Raw genomic sequence first — 18,290 nt, forward strand, 5'->3', positions numbered from 1 at the left:
TGGACATTCACATTACTGTAAAAATGTTCTCAAATCCCAAACCGCCAGCAATGAATAGATTCTCCAAAGCTTTTACGCAACTCTATTTTCCGTATATCCTCCTGGGCTTCCACCCGTTCAGAATGATTGATTAATCTGTAAATGTTGTTGACAATTTCATTTCCCCTTTGCGCAAGCCACGTTAAATTTGTCTCTATCCGGCCAGGTTGTCGGGCATAGGCAATGCTGAATGGATTATACCCACGTATTTGAGCGTGGTGTCACGAAGACTCGAACCGCCAATCAACGCTCTCGTGGTAGCATCATTGGATATTCATGTCCTACTGGGCTTAACTAGTATTTGTCCAACCGCTAAGATTGGTGCCAGTCCCGGTTGTTATGCAGGTGAGACAAGAGCAGTCTAGTCTCTCTTCACATCACGACAGAAGAGGTTATCTCCCACGCCAGCAGTAAAGACCAGCCTACGAGCTGAGGAAATTATCGGCTGACAGAACGACCACTCTGCGCTGGGTTTCCTCGTCCCAGCACACATTACGGGCCTTGTAACGAGTCTCAGAGAGATGGATGTCAGACCCTTAGACGTGTTCTACTGTGGCGGCATGGGGCACCTCGCCGTTTCCCTCCTCCTCCTCTTCTTCACCGCCGAACCACTTGTTTCAGGTTAGCCTACAATGTTTGACTTTGAACATTACAAAAATGGACTCATCACTGGAGCACCACGTATATGCAGCAGCCTTTTAGACGTACGCTATACCTGATTCCTGTTATTGAAACTTTTCTTATTCTTACAGCCCATATTTCTAATACAAAGTTGAAGCACATGTTTTATAAGATAAGTGTAAACTCTGGTACCGACCAAGGTGAATAGCGTGAATAGCTCACAAGTTGACAACAAAACGATAGATATTCCGCAAGTGTTGTTGTGCAGTTTAGCTAAATAATGTTTTTAAATGAAGACATGAGAAACTGCGTATGGGACTTAGAAAGGCACCATGTATTTTTCTTGCTCCTCATCCGTGACATATTTGTAGTATCTCTGTAATCAATGCCACCTCATTTGGCATACTAATCACGAATCGCCTTGGCTAGACCCTGCCATTTTTTGGCCATTGTCAATACGTTGGAGTAGAGTTAACCACAAATGAATGGTTTCTAGTGAGGAATTAGACATGTGATATCTACCAGTATCTATTACTGCTCATCTGGGGTAGATAATTACGATTCCAGGATTGATCTATACCTCAAGTGGTTTGGATTCTATTTCTTTCTAATTATTTCTTCCTCCGGCATCACATCTTCCCGACCGTTCTGGCCAGAGAAGGTCACGTTGTGTCATTCCGTCACCGGTAACAATACTGCTCGGTATCTCTGAGAGTTCCGGACTGTCACTCGCCTGTCAGGGGAAACCATGTTGCGTCCGTGCGTGAGACTTTGAACTTTAGCAACGTAATTGCCTATTAGTCCAACCTTTTCGCCTAGGTTATGATAAAGATGGCACCAAGAAGTACGTCTCTGTATTTCTCATATGTCGTCTTCTTTAGAACGTAGCTGTAAAAGAAAGCCATGCTAACGGCTTTTTCGATTTCTTCTCCCCTCACGTGTGGCTAGATGTAGTGACAGATATACTTTATTGTGGATTGCCGGAAATATTTCATACTTGACGGCTCATATTTCATGTTCGGTCCATTGCTTCCCATACATTTCGCCAGACGACATGGATGGAAATTTATGAGGCCCTCGCCATGCAGTTTGGTTTTGTGCTAAATTAAGGTGGCACAACGATGGTTTCTAGCATAGGTCTTAGATATCAACGAAGCATTTCTGGCATTTACTTGGCATTTTATGAGCTTCGGGACGTACAGAAATACAATCCATAAATCTTGTATCATTTATTCTGAAAAATGACCCAATCAATTAGTAATCAAATTAGTTATTTTTCACCAAAACATCACGAAAAATATCACAGAAAGTGCTATTTTTATCAAACAAACGGTGATATCGAGTGGTTTCATTCTTGAAGGCGTAATTGTCAGACATTCCGATCTCCCTGATAGCAGTGCGTACTCGTTTACCATGATTCAAACACTACAGGTTTTCTAACTGTTGTAAAATGCTTATCTATCTCCGAAAAAGGATGCAGGAACTACGCTCTAATTGCATCGCAAACTTTCGTATCAATGTTGAATCGGAATAAGGCCTCGAAGTGAGTCGTTGGTAGCCAAGCTATTGCCTATAGCTATCCGTTGATAAGATGCTCTGAGTGGCGAAGAGAAAGCCTAAAGAGGGGTAAGCGTGATAATCTAGTATGTGATTCCTGGCCACTAGTTATACAGATTATTCTGTTGTAGGTAACTAGCTATGTTTCTGTTTCTAGTGAGCCTAGTGTCGCAACATCCGTACAAAACCACTGACACTAGATGGCATCAGCAGAGATTTGATCAACACATGAACATGCAAGGCAGAAACATACAGAAGCAGTTATTTCCAATTCTCCGACCAGAGGCTTCGATCGAGAGGGGTAGTTTTGTCGGGGATTTTTGACGTCCCTCTCCTAGGGACGTAAAAAAATCCCGGACAAAACTACCCCTCTCGATCGAAGCCTCTGCTTGGAGAATCGTTATTTCACTAAAACAATTATTGAGGGGAGAGCACTTCCAAACAATCTGAATCAACGTCTATAGAACATTTGAAAGCATATACCAAGCTGCGATGAAATGGCCAGTATCCGGTATAGCAATATATATATATATATATATATATATATATATATATATATATATATATATATATATATATATATATATATATATATATATATATATATATATATATATATATACATAACCACCTCACTGTTTCTTTATTTTTCGTTCTCATGCATCCCTTGGGGGGGGGGGGGGTATTGCACCACCGGTCATACGAGGGTACGGCCCTCACGTCCCCCAGGCTAGGCACAGTGCCCCACGTGGGGTATTGCTTTGTAGCTCAAAGATGTAGATGTAGAAGATGTAGGAGGGTGCATTGCTACATACGAAAATCCCTTCATAAACACTTGATTCATGTTGTTTACTAACGAGTAATTAGCGGGAGTAATACCCATGACGTGCTCTCTCGGCCAGATTGAATCAGATTCCCGAAGAGGAAATGCCTCCTATTATTTTCAATGTACGTCAAGCGCGCCATAGACAACGTTATCCTCCTGCATACTAAATACTAGCTTTAGTACCGACACTAGAGTCAGGAGATACCATCGGTGTAATACATATCACTCAAGCATGTGAAGATTTTGCTCAATGACCAGTTCCTGGATGTATATAACATGAAGCTATATTCATTAGCCACTGCCTCCATGGAAGAATTCAAACCACCATCAATGTATATATTGTAGAAATATGAGGTAGATTCATTGCCTTTTTATAACATCGTATTTGTGTGTTCCCTTGCAGATAGTCTTTGGGCATGAGTATGCAAACAAATAACGATTGCATATCATAATGAATGGCTCCTGGCAATAAAGGGAGAATCGAAAGTGCAACTATATCCTTTCAGTGTGAGTTCAATATCTGGTTCAAAGTCTTCCCGTGGTCAATAGATCTCAGTATGTGCTCAATGTAGCATAAAGTAATTTGCTCTTTATCACTAGCACTCTCGTGTACTTTCGGGTTCTCGTGTGAGCTAATCTTCCATTCCGATCCACCGACACAAATTCGACACGCTCCGGCGTACATGCTTTCTGCCACTCAAGTCCACCGATTTGAAATTACAGAAGCAAGCGGAATTGGGAAGAATATCTTGAAGCTGAATGGTCTATGAAGATAAAATTGCCACAAGTTCGTTACTAAGCTTATAATTCTTAGATTCTCAAAGGTGAACATACAATTTAGGCTACATAATCCAACGCTTTGTTGTGAAGAAGAGAAAATAAGGCCAACAATTTAGAAAATATGTTGGGTAATTTTTCACCTTTTTTAGATTACCGGAGCTTTACTTTGAAAATAGACTGAATGCAAAGCTGAACATTTGAAGGAGGGTAGCATACATATTCAGGCAGACAAGTCATACTCTAAATCCCAACATTTTGGAAAATGTGTTTGGTCACTTTTTCGCTGTTTTGAAGTAACAGGAGCAACGGAAATGCAGACTTTAATGTGCAACGCATTAGTGCATGACACATCATCTGTTTTCCTCAAGATATTGATATGCACTATTATAGCAGAAACAGACACTTACATGTGATAAAACACGGTGAAGACAAACCCCGCACGCAGCAGCTGTAGTGCAAATTCCCATGGGAACTGTTCTGGAATGTGTCTCTTTGAGATAATATTCAAACACAAAATGAGAAATGATGAGCTTATTGCACCCGTCAGCAACAATACCCTACCAATTCTTTTATTTTGCTTAAAGTAAGAAATCTAACAAAAAACACAAATGTATCAGAATGTTGGTGTTATCATCATGCCATGTTACCATGATACGAGTAATGCTTATGTCCCAATTGGAAAAAATTGGGTGCCGTCGGGTAGTTCACGGGCTGGGTCTTTTTTTGCACTTTCGCGAGCAAAATATAGAGGCGTGACCCCTACGTGGCCCCGTAGGACACCCTGCGGCGGCCGGGCTATTTTTGGGCCCGGCCGGGACCTCGAATCATTTTAACCCGGCCTTAAAATCAACGCGCGACCCGGTAACAACTAGACGCCGTGAGGTAATCGTGCGAATACCGGGAGGTACTCAACACCCCCCACCCCCAGACAGATTCCTTGCTTCGTGGCCCTACCGGGACTACGCCCCCGACGGGCATAACGTAGTCACTGTGATAGGTAATTTTTCAAACGATTCCATGCGGTAAAGAGCAAATATCTACATGGTTTAGTGGCTTAGTTTATTGTAACACCCTTCCGCCAGCTCCTGGTCCAATGACTGATATTCAACTTGTAGTCAAAATAGCTTATGTTACTGCTTACGTAACGTCTTAATGTTCCAACTTTAAAAAGCGATCAGCCATTTTGGCGACTCTTGAAAGGCACATATTGCTTTATCTTCACCGGATATAGGTATGCTCTAAAACCATCAAGTGATATCTATCAATGTCTCCTCAAAATATTCCACTGTTGACATTCACAGACAGCCGTTATATAACCTGAAAACGGCATTTGAGTTTATTGAAAGTTTGTATCAGGCTACTTTTGCCTTCAGTCAAGCTACCTATTTCCTTGCAAAAGACATCTTAAAGACAAGCGGTCTTGCGGTATTGACACATTCACACGTCCTCCGTGTCACTCCGTGGTCTTCATGTGCTGGCGAGGATTATTGAGAAGCTGCACCTTTCACCCGTGCTTATGGCAGGTCATAACGGATGGGTAAAGCCAAATTGAATTCCAGATGACGAAAACGCAACTGCGAATGATAAGTTACCCGCTAATTAGGTAACCAGAGCAAGACAATACTTCAATTTTTTCTCTTATCTACTTATATTTGGAGGATCTTAAACCTCGCTGATCAGGTTCAGGTAATGCTCCCATGTTTCACCTATAAATCTATATTTGAAGGATTTTGACAAAACAAAAAAAGGCAGTAGTTCGAACTCATAACGGATGAGTAAAACCAAATTGATTCCAGATGACGGAAACGCCACTGAAAATGAAAAGATACTGAAAATGAAAAGCTAAACATGTAACCTGAACAAGACAATGCCTCCATTTCTCACCTATAAATCTATATTAGAAGGTTATTGAACCAAAATAACGACAAGTGTTCAAACTGGTAGGAGCAATATCAATTTTTGATCGGCATGCTTCCCAGAACTTGCGGCAAACCACAATCTCGATTTTTCAGTCCGTCTATAAAATTGAATTTGAAACAGAGAAAAGAGACGTGATGAAACATACGGGCGTTCACCCGATTCAAATATTCTATCTACGAGTGTGGACGTTAACCGGCTCTCATGAATAAATCGATACTGATCTGTGTCGGGGACGGAAGGTCCACCACTCTCCATAAAGCTTCACTGCGGTTACCAAAGTGCAGCAAATGCCGTGGGCTTCACACTGCCACACATACAATTATCACACGCCATGGTCAATCATACAAATAAGATTTTCTGTTCAACGTTATTGCCCTATGGTATATGTTGATTCAAAGCAGTTTACAAACAACCATGCAAGCTTTATTACCGATTTATTCTCTTTTATTAGCATCCACAGTCTATTAGAAATTGACTGCAAAGCACCGTGAAACGAAGCAAGTAACAAAATGTTTCCGACAAGCTAACAGATGGTGCCTTCATAAGGACCTCAACCAGCCATGTTTGTGGGAAATTGCTGTCCGCCCGTTTCATGTCACCAATAAATATTCTTTCTCTCTGGGACCACTTTATCGAAGTACAGACGAATGAAACATTATTGGCATGCCATCGTTTATACATGCGTCACAATTCGTGGTGTCTGGCATGAAACAGCTGTATTGGGTTCATGTGCCCTGCTATGAAAAATTCATAAAGCCGACATTTGGTATAGACAAGTATTTAAGAAGGATTCACATGATTGATATGCACAATACGGTTGTCAAGGATGACACATGGTCTATGTATGAGTAATACCATCGGACAAAGTCGAGTGAAGTTTCAGTATATTTGCATTGTTTGCATTGTGATGTGATGTGATGGGTATTTCAGTGATACTCCATGAGTTGCTAAATCTTTATCATGTTGAAATGTGGCAAGATTCTCAAACAGATTGTTTCTATGTATAACATATGCACCCAAACGTAATATAACCGTTTGACTGCTAAAAGATATGGCGCAGTCGTATGAAACGAAATAATCCAACTATTCACCCATCCATTCATTCATTAGACCTGGTATATCTGAAGCTCCTGAAAGCTAAGATGCTTTGATGGATACACTGAGGAGTCACTATATGAGATGCAATACCGCTTTACCTTCGAACAATGAATGCCATGTGATGAAGTTGCAAAAAGTTCTTCTCTCAGATCAATGAAGACTGTTCTCTCACGATCAAACAGTCACATACACGTATGCGTTACAGATATATAATGAGTCCCTAATGGCAGCTTCATTATGCCTGAAGGCATGAACAGTTACACAACTGTGCTCTCTTTTCAACAAAGGCGTCAAGTTGCTTTCAATTCAACTAACATTGCTTTAATTGTTGACCTCTACGTGGTCTGATGCAGCAACGGGCAGCGTGAAAGGTATCTTGGGGAAATCGTTGATCAGAAACTTATCACTGTATATGGATTTTGCAATTTCTACTGTTGTTACGCCAAGTTTTTAACTAAGGGCGTCAAGGTGCTTTCGACAGTTTTTTAAAGTTGATTTATGAATTGTCGACCTCTTTGTGATCTGATGCAGCCACGGGCACCTTGAAAAGGTTCTCAGGGCAATTGTGGATCAAAATTTAACCCCACTGTTGTGTAGGAATGTTGCCATTTCTACTGTTGTTAAGCTAAGTTTTGAACAAAGGCGTCAAGGTGCTTTCAACAGTTTCTTAAAGTTGCTTTATTAAATGCCTTCCTCTTTGTGGTCTAATGCAGCAACTGGCAGCTTGAAAGGGTTCTCAGGGCAATCTTGGATCTAAAGTTAATCCTACCGTTGTATATAGATTTGGCGTTTCCCACTCTGTTGTTAAGCCAGAAATGAGCCGAGATCGTTTGTCTGGCGCTGTCCGTTCGTCTGACCACGGTCTAGATACCGAAAGTCTACTCGGTATTTCATAGACAAAACCATTAATACACCCCTGAACCCACGGCTGTGGATGGATGTTTGCTTCGAGGCAGGCAGATAAGGAGAGTAATGCGATCCCATTCCTTTAGTTTCAATTGTAACAAAGTGGCATTACATCTTAGTGTTTATCAGCTGACCATCTGAGTTCGTGAGAAATCACTATTGTCAGAACCTATAAGTCCTACGGCGGTTTGGCATTCTGGATCCAGTCAGTACTATGGAGACGACTACCCTTCTCATTGAATTATAGTACATTGTATCGATATATTTGTCGGTATTCCATTTCTTTCAATCATTACATATCCCAATGCCCTCAGTCTTAGATTTTCTCTAATACGTTTTGCATAAAACCAAAGTTCGAATTGCGAAAATCTTCGCATTGACCATGCAGTCACCAATTATCGACAAATCAGTTCAAGCTTCGACAGGCAGGGGTTGGCGCATATGCTACATGAACGCTTTCCCGGACACAGCTGTTCCGGGAAGTGACCTGAAGTCCATAAGGTTGTTGATTGAAAGATTGGATTACCTGCTGTAAAACTCGACCATTAGCGGTACAATACGGGGTTAGGCCATGCCGCAGACTTGAAAGCCGAGCAACCACTCTTCCCTTTGTGCATTTGTCGATTGAATTATGGTGATTACTTGTAGGTCCCCACACTTAGCCTCAAGCAGTACATTTGCGGACGAAGATGTATGAATTGAAATTCATGGCGAGGTACATTAATAAAATGCACCTCTACGGTAGAGACGGTTTCAAGTATACAATATCACAGGAAGGTCAAATAATCCTAGTTCAGTTTAAATATCTGCAAGAACTCTTGTTAAAACGTTTATGTAATCATCATCTACTGGTCTCCGCATCTGCAGTCGTTGAAATGTCCTTCAGTTGCATTCAGTCTTTCTTCATCTTCTTCCATGTTTTACGTAATGTTCTACGTTAAAGACAATGTCTTAATCCTGGTACGTGAACCCCAAAATATGCTATTGCTCTATTATGTAAGAATAATTTGCTAAATCTCCTGTGTATTTTCCATTTCTATCCTAATCATTTTGAATTGAAATGAAAATTGAATTAAAAATTGTTTCAATGTCTTGGTGCTCTGTACAACAAGGCATAATTCAGCCCAAAGCTGCTGGTCCTTTGTTTAACAACAAACTATTTGATTGATTGCTTGATTGATTTATTGATTGAGAAAATAAAGTCTGATTCCAGCTACCAATTGAAACAAGCTATTAGCCATGATAATCACAGCCCAGCTTGTTGGTTTTGCAGCCTCAGTAAAGTTTCCAACCGGAAACTATGCGGCTGCAGTTTCGCCAATGAAGGATGATTGCAGTACACTCGTGTCGGTTGGCTTGAGGGCTCTCCATCCATTCCCCTTTACTTAAAAGAAATCTGGCACAACGAAGACGTATCGAATTGCTTGGTGGCATGATTAATATAGCCCTTAACGTTACGTTCCTAAAGTTCGCGAATTGTTATGGGCTGATGCAATAGTGCTGTAGGGAAAATGGAAGTACCGTTGCCCCCTTTAAAAAGCATACGATGTAACGGGTTGAAAGCAATAGGAGCTATTAGGAGCCAGAAATGTGAGAAAGGTTATTGTCCTCTGAACACATGAATGATTCTGTGCGGAATATGGGCTAGAAAATGGGGGGAGAGAATGACGGCTTAACCGGACACTACGCCCCAGACTGCAGACATCTTTAGCAGTCAGGAGGGTATGCATGCGTGGCCCGACTGATAGCTTCCTCCGTCTGTGAAATAGCCTTTTTCGTTCCAGTTGCCGGGATGACGATATGAAAGCAAAGTAGTCCAATACGTCTTACCATGACCTTTAAAGTATGATACGGCTCCACTAATACCATAATTCCGTTTAGGTAGTATTCGTATTGGTAATTGTTCGAATCTGCCTGCTGCCATTACAAACGTGTAAGCAACTGTTAGGATCCGCCGAATCCCCGCGGCACACGTATAATGTGTTGATTAATCAATCATAAATGTCACATTCCTTTTCACTGAACAAACAGAATGGCAAATTGAATAGCCAACACAAGACGTTCAGCACTTTTCCGGGATAGCTTCATAACACTCAGAGAAATAATCGACCATTTGTTTCACAGCGTTCCTTCCCATCAGAAGCTCTACTGGGAAATCTAAGTGAGCCTCTTGTGTGCATGTCTGTAATTAAAATCAGGAAGACAAGCGAAGAAGACTATCAACAAAAGGTAACCCATGATCTGATAAATCTGATCATATGCTCAAATAGGTACAGATTTCCGTCTTCCTTTATTTGAAATTTTAAACAAATTCCTTACAATCTTTCCGGATGGTCTGTTCGCTAGCTTCACATTCACAAAAGACTGCTAGCGTAGACACCCCAAGGTGACATTGAGATTCTGTATGTAGAACGGACTCATGTCTTCATCCTGTCAACATACGGGTATCAACGCTGCTTTTCGTCGCCAAATGGCTGAGGCTTCCGCGGAAAAGGCGTAACAGGATGTGCATTTAGGGGATCACAGACTCCGGTATTTTATCTCTAATGGCCCTGTCTGAGAGATTGCAAATGTAAATTTTCGGTGAAGCTTTGTCAACGGCTTTGCAGATGTAGAACACATGAAGGGTGTGATAGCGTTAAGATGGAGACTATTCTTCTTTGCTGTGTTCAATTGAATTCGAAGACAGTAAAGGAAGTGCGTGCATGCTAGGACTGAATCAGAGTATTGAAATTACGGAATGACGGTCATAAAGGGGTGTTCCTGTAGCTCAATTGGTGCTTCACAGTTGAGCTCCTGGTTCCAATGAGTTAGTAACTGGGAGAACCCGGATCGAATCCGGGGAAGGGTATTCTTGTTGGAGCTGCACCGTCTTTCAGAAGGGACGCAAAATGGGGGTCCCGTGTTCGAGGAGGTGCCTAGGGCACATAACAACAGCTGCATTACTCAGATACCTACTCGCTGTGATAATACAACCATGTGATAGATAAATGTATATGTAAGCACATGGCGCTAGCTATAGGCACACTGGTATGGGTATGGTCTAAAGATTATTCAGAGTCATCTTGGTGAGAATATCATGAATAGACTCAGTGAACTTAGTAGTCTCTAATCGCAAATAAACACTTTCCATGAAGATTCAAGATGAAAGGTGATTTTAAACACACACAAAATAAATCGGTTTCTACCGTGTCCAAGACATCGGCAGATTAAAGTTAGCCCAATTGTTTATTCAGTGAATGTATCTGCCAGTATATGCACACGTTTATCGTCCGCAGTCTCATGAATCAACAAAATCAGGTATGATCAGGTACGAGGTTGATTAATTTAGTTTGGCATGCCGACACCGAGGAAAAAGCAGCAGCACTGTTTTGATATTGTCGGTCTGTCCTGTAGCTGTTAATCATAATTTTCATTGTATTCCATTAACACTCTCTGACATCTCTCATTTGCACGCCTCTGCACTTTCCATTTAGACAAAGAGAGTCACGCCACCACGACGGTGCAGCTAGCAAGGGAAAGATCAGCATGTTGCCTATAAATTACCTTCAAATACAGCAAATGGGACGATGTTATTTGTCTTTGTCTGAGCCCGACTGCATATCCATCATGCACGCAGAGTTCCCGGGTGGCTAGCTGTTCCGCCGACTGAATTTCATACGTCTGCAACTAGTCCGTGAAATTGTTATTTCTTAGGGGGAAATCACATGAAATTGTGTTGAAGAAGCATAACTGCATACAAGCTTACCGGGATCACGATACAGATAGCAAGTCAAGAAGTACTTAGATGAAGATCATTTGCTTTCCGCATATCAAGCGTAGTTCAGACTTCAGTGCCAGAATCTCACTAGTACAAGCAGCAGTGTATCGACCAGTAAGGGTCATAAACTTTTTCGAAGTACGTATTCATCTTAGGAGCTGTTGGCCCCTTGAGACGCTTGTTAGAACGATTGCGGTGACCTGTACAATATGTGGAACAAATCACCACCAAGTCTGTAACTAATGTCAGAAAATTGAACCCTCTGTAACTCACCAGACGACCGAGCAACTCATTCTGTCGTGAAGCTCTGTATAAGGTGATTAATAATGCCATGTCGAGTTAACTTGAAGGTATCAAGGTATAAATCACCAATTCTATTTGGTAGATTCTGAATCACGTTGATGTCATCAATGAAGGTGGTGGAACATATTGATATTCGTTGGCCTGAATCTGTCAAAACGTTGATAAATGGATTCAATATCTGGTATGGTCAAAACTTAGCTAAGGGAATTCTGCTGAATCAACAAAGAATTGAGTATACCACAGGACTGCAATATAATGAATGGCTTTTATGGTAAATAGATTTATGTGAAGACATAATTGAAAAACACAATGGTGAACCACTCATCAATTGATAGGTATTGCTTTCAAGTTGCGATGGCCCAGATGTGATTTACTTTATCTGGTTTCAGCTTAACTCTCCTCCGATCATTGTTTGTATGTTTGCTTACGTATATTGGAGGCTACTAACTCCATTAAACTATAGATAGACTTTAGAATTGTCCTACCATGCCTCTTTTCTTTTCTCAGGGCTGTGCCTGGAAGAGGGATTCGGAGACTCAGGCTGTGACAGCTTCAGGAATCTGCTGTCGGACTGTGGTCACATCCAAACCGCTGGTTTTCCACTTGCCCCATATAAGAACGATACAGTGTGTGAGTGGCACGTCCACGTCAGGCCAAGAAACCGCATCGTGCTTGTCTTCGACCGCTTTGAGCTGGAAGAATCAGGTACAACACAAAAGTCTGCTAAAAGAATTCATACTTCTGTAAGGTTTTCTATAATGCTACGGTCACGATTGGAGATGCTAGGGTCACATTGCCAAGCCGGGGCCCGACCGGGCTGTTTGAGAAAACAAAGAATAAAAGCTGCATATCAAGAATATACATAACGTATGGTAAGGAATGATTTTTAAAAAGTTTTGTGTGTCTTGTTGTCTTCTATGTCATAGTTTTCGTTTCCACAAGCTGCCCGGCCGGGCCCCGGGTTGGAAATGTGACCCTAGCAAAAAGGGGCTCCGCCGGGTAGTTAACGGGGTTTTTTTCACTTCCGGGCGTGACCACTAAGTAGCCCCGTGGGACACCCTGTGGCTATTATTGGGCACGGCCGGGCCTCGGATTTTTCCAACTCGGAGTTCAAATCAACGCGGGACCCGGTAACAAATAGACGCCGTAAGCTAATGATGAGAACACTGAAAGGTACCCCCCCCCCGGTACCCGGCGATCAACTGGGACAAATTTGTGGCTTTGGAGCCGTTCGAACCGTGACGTAATGGAACCTTAAGTCCGGTCGGGCCCAATCACGGGAAATAGCCTGAGGCCGAAACACCAATTTTGATTTTTTTTCCAAAGGCATGCTATAAGTACATTGGTCGTAGGCGACAGATGCTACGGCCAATGTACATATAGCATGCTTTTGCACCCCTTAGTGGCCCCGGTGCAAATGTGACCGGAGCATAACTAGTAATATGATTTTATCTACTAGTACGTTAGAGTGCTAGCAAGACATGGATTGACCTTTGTAAGTTCTAGGACGCCATAAATGGCAATGATAAGGTCAATTGATACTTTGTCAAGTGGTCAAATCAAAATCAATAATGTCCTAAAAGAAATTTTAAATTACAAGTATATATATATATATATCTCAAAGTTACCAACTTTTTTATGGCCAAACAAAGTAAACCGCCTGCTAGTGCTGCTTACCAAATACCGCACTCGAATGACTGGTTGCAGCCTTTTAACATATTCGTCAAAGTTGATTCAAAATATTACATCCTCCAATTTCTAATGAGTAGACCGGGGTATAATTTCAGTGGGCGGGGCACCTATAAATCAACCTGCATTGAATTATACAGCATGGAATTTTTTCAATATTCATACAAGTTTTATCCATCAATCCCGGGCATATTGTGACCCTATAATGAACTCATTTCTGTAAGTGAAAATACAACTCAGTCTCCATTCATTGCACCTGAGGTTGAAGGAAACCGGTAGCATTTTAAGTACGTTTTGACAAATTGCCGATAGAAACCAAGAACTCTTTGTGGCATCGATACATAAAGATAAACGGTGGATGTTTTAGAACACGCACAGCAGCATGATGCGTGGTAAAGCAACAAATCTCTAAATGTTCTTTTGAGCAGCAATTTCTAGAACGGAGCCTAGCTCTGTTTCCACACAAATTAAAATCTCCCCAGGATCCTTATCTTGCGTGTAGCATACTTCCTACGAGTTCAGTGCGCTCCAACATACGCACTTTCCGATGCCGTAACCGTAAGAAACGGACTTTGTTACAGAAATCTATAACACTAAGGCTGTGTTAACCAAGACCATCGGAGGGAAATTCATTTAACGAGTCGTTGAGGAATTACACTGCACTCCGCTATTATACCTCACTAATCCAATATTGCTGAAAAGGACGCATGTTCTCCAGGCAATACCACTAAAAGCTGAACTTTGTTTAAACCTTAATCATTGAAGGGAGGTTAATTGAAAAGTGGAAGATGCATGTGCTGTTGTGTTTGCTTAAAGTTATTTCGCAATGAATGCATAAATGTACCCAGGATCATTGTGTTAGAATTTATTTCTTAGTAAAAAAAAATGAATGGTTGTGATGTCTTATTGCATCAAAGACGAGACTGAAGTGGCATCGCGTGGCGCAATGGTAGGGCGATTGGCCCAGAGGTCCTGGGTTCGAATCTCCTGATATGCCCCGTTGACGTTGTGCCCTCGAGAAAGATAGTTAACACGAATTTCTTCGCTTCTCGGAGGATAGCCACGCCTTAAGGACCTAAAAGAACCCAACATGCTTATTGAAAAGAGTAGAGGTCCCTCCCGGTGTGAGTGTCCGAATATGTAGCTTGAGCTGCTCAGGGCAAACCTGGTGTTTTTACGATATCAGGCGGTTTACCACGTATGCAACCCATATATATACATGTAGTATGTATGTATGTATGTATGTATGTATGTATGTATGTATGTAAGTGTGTAAGGCAATAACATATTGCACGCCATTGAAACATTGCACTAAGTGGATGGTTGGTTTGAAACAGTCACATGAAAAATGGGAATATTGGTTTGACTGCAGGTGCAACTTGTGAGTATGACCAGCTATCTATCCACGATGGTGTCAATGAAAAAGCTCCCAAGCTAGGGACGTTCTGCGGAAGGTATGATTCTTTCAAAGTTCTCTCCAGCCGAAACCACCTTTACCTGAAGTTCACATCTGATGCATCCATCGCTGCAGCGGGTTTCTATGCATCGTACATTTCTGAAGGTATGCTTCCGTTCTTCTTGATTGTTCATCATCAGTACAATAGGTTAACCCTACTCTTCATTTGACTTCCTTTAATGATGCTTAATGGTCGTTCACGATTAAAAGTACGCATGCGAAGCGAGATGTATTGTGGGTAATATGTCATTGGTGACTGAGGCCCATTGGATATGAGGAAAGTACGTCTGGAAATTGTTATGCAAATTGAGAACTGTTAACAAGTCAATGAATTTTAACCCTGCTCATGCATACTCAGAATGGTGCACGACCTTATTGACATAATGTTTCAAGTATCATTAGTTACATAATGTAATTATAACACAGAAGCAGGGCACGAAGCCCGCCAGGCCATTGTTGACATGGGTCAGAAGACGTTCCCGTGCCCGGGCTCGATGAACATCACTGGGAACGAGATGACCTCCACACCAGAGCAGTTCACCTTGCAGAGCGAGCTAAGGGAGCGGATGTGGGTACTATGGGACCCCTGGGGCGCAGTTGACGAAAGCTACTTACAGGTTGGTGGATGTCACACACAACCAACGTTTACGAATTATTCATTCAATCTATAGCGCTAGCTCAGAAAAGAACAAGAAATAGTCAAGCTTTAGGTACCAGAGTTATCAACCTAGGATTGAAGTGTTCAGAAATTTGTTTTTCCCTAGAACCATCGTAGAGTGGAACTCGTTGCCACCAAGCTCTGTAGGAGAATTCTCATTAGATAGCTCAAGCTTTGAACTACGGTTTCATCTAGATGTAACGTTACAAAGGTTAGGTGTGACAGGTCGTTCAGTGTATAACCAGCTGCTTCCGCGACGCGTGCCTATGAAGCCGGCTGTTTTACTCTGAAGGTCGTAGATTCATCTTTATTCAGTGCATTTACGCAGTGTGTGACTCTCTTGGGATAAACTGACAATGTTTATTCGATTCCAGATATACGAAGGTGACAACATCGATACAACGCCAGCCTTAGTTGACAGCTTCCAAAACGAAGTCTCTGGTTCATTTAGTCCTAAAGGTCATCAGTTTTTACTTTCACTCCATTTGCGGAACAGAGACGGTGGTGTTTTCGTGCAGTGCTTCATTGAAGGTAGCGAAGCCATTACGAACACTTCAATTATAGTCAATTCTCAATTCTTTATTGAAATACAGTAGAATCCGCTTAACTGCACCACCTATTTGTCAGCGTTTTTGGTGCAATTATCCGGCTGGTGCGATTATGCGAAATGCCCAGCTGGACCACACAACCATGGGTGAGGGCGTGTATTGTTAGTCAGAAACACTAGCGCAAAGAAAACAGACGAAATTATTCAGTTATTAACTTTGTTTATTGACCCTTTGCTGAAAATAAAGAAATGACTACGAACCTGTTTTCATTTTGAATTCTTTCATTTTTCAATGCGATCTACCGCATTACAACACACGTAGTGTTACAGGGGAGGCATTATGAAACATCGTCATGCCGATCATGGGATAACAGTTTCTGTGTTACACTACGTAGAGTGCAGTTGTCGATTTACGTAAATCATGTACCGCCATGAAACTATGAATTGAAACTAAAACTTGGTTACTGATTACGGGTGACCCGCCCGGGACCTCCCATACGATTCCTATCAACGTAACTGTCAATGGAGACCGGCTTCTTTTGCTACTCAAAACAGTTTTGAACATATTGGCGGTATTGCGCCTTGACACCGGTAGGTATCGGCTCATTTGTACCGCGTTTGCCAATTTAAGCGCACCTTTTCAGTTAACTTGTCGAGGATTTTTGAAAAAAATTGGTGCAGTTATCCGGCATTGATGACCATGCGTGGTGCAGATATGCGGAGTCACTAACAATGCAGTGAATGGGAACCGGTTTGGGATTTTGGGATTCGGTGCAATTAAATGGAAGGTGCGTTTATCCGAGGTGCAATTAAGTGGCTTCGTCTGTACCAAACTTACAGACACACCAATGGTAGCCTGAATGGCGTTGATATTTACAATTGATATTACATAGACTTAATACATATAAAAACACAGTATATATATATATATATATATATATATCAAATAAAGATATACAATTTACTGACAGAGAGTTTGCTGAAACATAATTGGGTTTCTAAACATCATTAAAAAGAATATATGAGGAAACAGTTCCACTTGCTATTATTTCAGATATTGCCGATGAACTTCCACTGTGCTTTCCCGGCTCTAAAAATACGGACATTGGTTCTCTGGTATTTGGCAGGAATGTGCTTCAGGGACGAGACGGTAAGTACGTGGGTAGCAGCTCCAGTTCACTGATCGTTTCCTGATTTTACCAACACTCGCCAGAAATGACCCCCCCCCCTAATCGTAATAAGGAAAGCATCCTAGCTATAGTTGGTACTTGTGGATGCCCTTCACCTTACCTGTTTTATCGTGTGAAGTCCATTTTCAATGGTGACTGCTTTGATCGTGCCATGTAATGCTAGGCCTTGACATTCTGCCTGAATTACACGCTCTGAATTCATGAAATCGCCTTTACAACGTTACGGCTGCCTATTATTGTTCCCAAAGATGCACGCCTGCATTGCAAGGTGGCGATAAAGGCAGCGAGTGATCAGCAACTGCTGGCCAGCATGGACTACTTCAAAAGTCCAACTGTCTCACCCAGAAAAGAAATAAACGGCATCAACGCTCGAGTTGCCCTGTATGATGGGAAGAGGGGGAGGAGGCTGGGATCTTCGCTGCTTGGGCCCGAAATGTCTCTTCCACTCCCAACTCTTACGTCTGGAAATGAGCTTTTGATCATACTGTGGACAGACTCCGCAAACCTGCAAGGAGAGCAGTGGACTCCTGAAGTGCACTACAGTCCAACAGGTGCATTCCTTGGATAGAAAAATTCTTTGTACACATGTCCAAGTGTTTCATTGACACCGACGTTTCGGTGACCGTTTATCGCCTTCCTGATGGGAAATCAGACTGGTTTACTTTGCAGACTTGATTATTTATCCCTTTTATTTAGTACTGAAGTGAATACTAGCATTAAATCTGGGATAAACAAAATTCTCGGGATAGTGGTATTGTGATGGTTTCTTCCCATGTTTTCTCCAGAGAGACACTATAAAATCTCTTCATGTTGAAAAGAGGGGATAGGACCTTTGTTGTCCCCTCTTTTCACCAGAAAGACAAGACACTATTAACTGCAGTTCAAGTGCACCGGTCATATAAGCATTGCCCGAAACGTCGGTGTGAAAAACATTTGATTG

General features: G+C 41.8%; 1 protein-coding gene across 2 annotated transcripts in view; it reads left to right on the forward strand.

The window, feature by feature from the left end:
* Window positions 1-286: 286 nt before the first annotated feature.
* Window positions 287-18,290, forward strand: part of LOC136448348 (uncharacterized) — a 29,887-nt gene continuing 11,883 nt past the window's right edge. The window contains exons 1-7 of one of the 2 annotated variants that reach the window (XM_066447758.1): window positions 287-660; window positions 12,318-12,515; window positions 14,872-15,060; window positions 15,382-15,572; window positions 15,988-16,144; window positions 17,215-17,310; window positions 17,599-17,901. In XM_066447758.1, the coding sequence (XP_066303855.1) occupies window positions 561-660; window positions 12,318-12,515; window positions 14,872-15,060; window positions 15,382-15,572; window positions 15,988-16,144; window positions 17,215-17,310; window positions 17,599-17,901 (1,234 nt within the window). In that variant the 5' untranslated portion in view covers window positions 287-560. The remainder of the gene's footprint in view (window positions 661-12,317; window positions 12,516-14,871; window positions 15,061-15,381; window positions 15,573-15,987; window positions 16,145-17,214; window positions 17,311-17,598; window positions 17,902-18,290) is intronic. The other variant, XM_066447759.1, reaches the window with a different exon arrangement.

This window comes from Branchiostoma lanceolatum, chromosome 14 (assembly GCF_035083965.1).
Source record: "Branchiostoma lanceolatum isolate klBraLanc5 chromosome 14, klBraLanc5.hap2, whole genome shotgun sequence".
Classification (NCBI taxonomy): domain Eukaryota; kingdom Metazoa; phylum Chordata; class Leptocardii; order Amphioxiformes; family Branchiostomatidae; genus Branchiostoma; species Branchiostoma lanceolatum.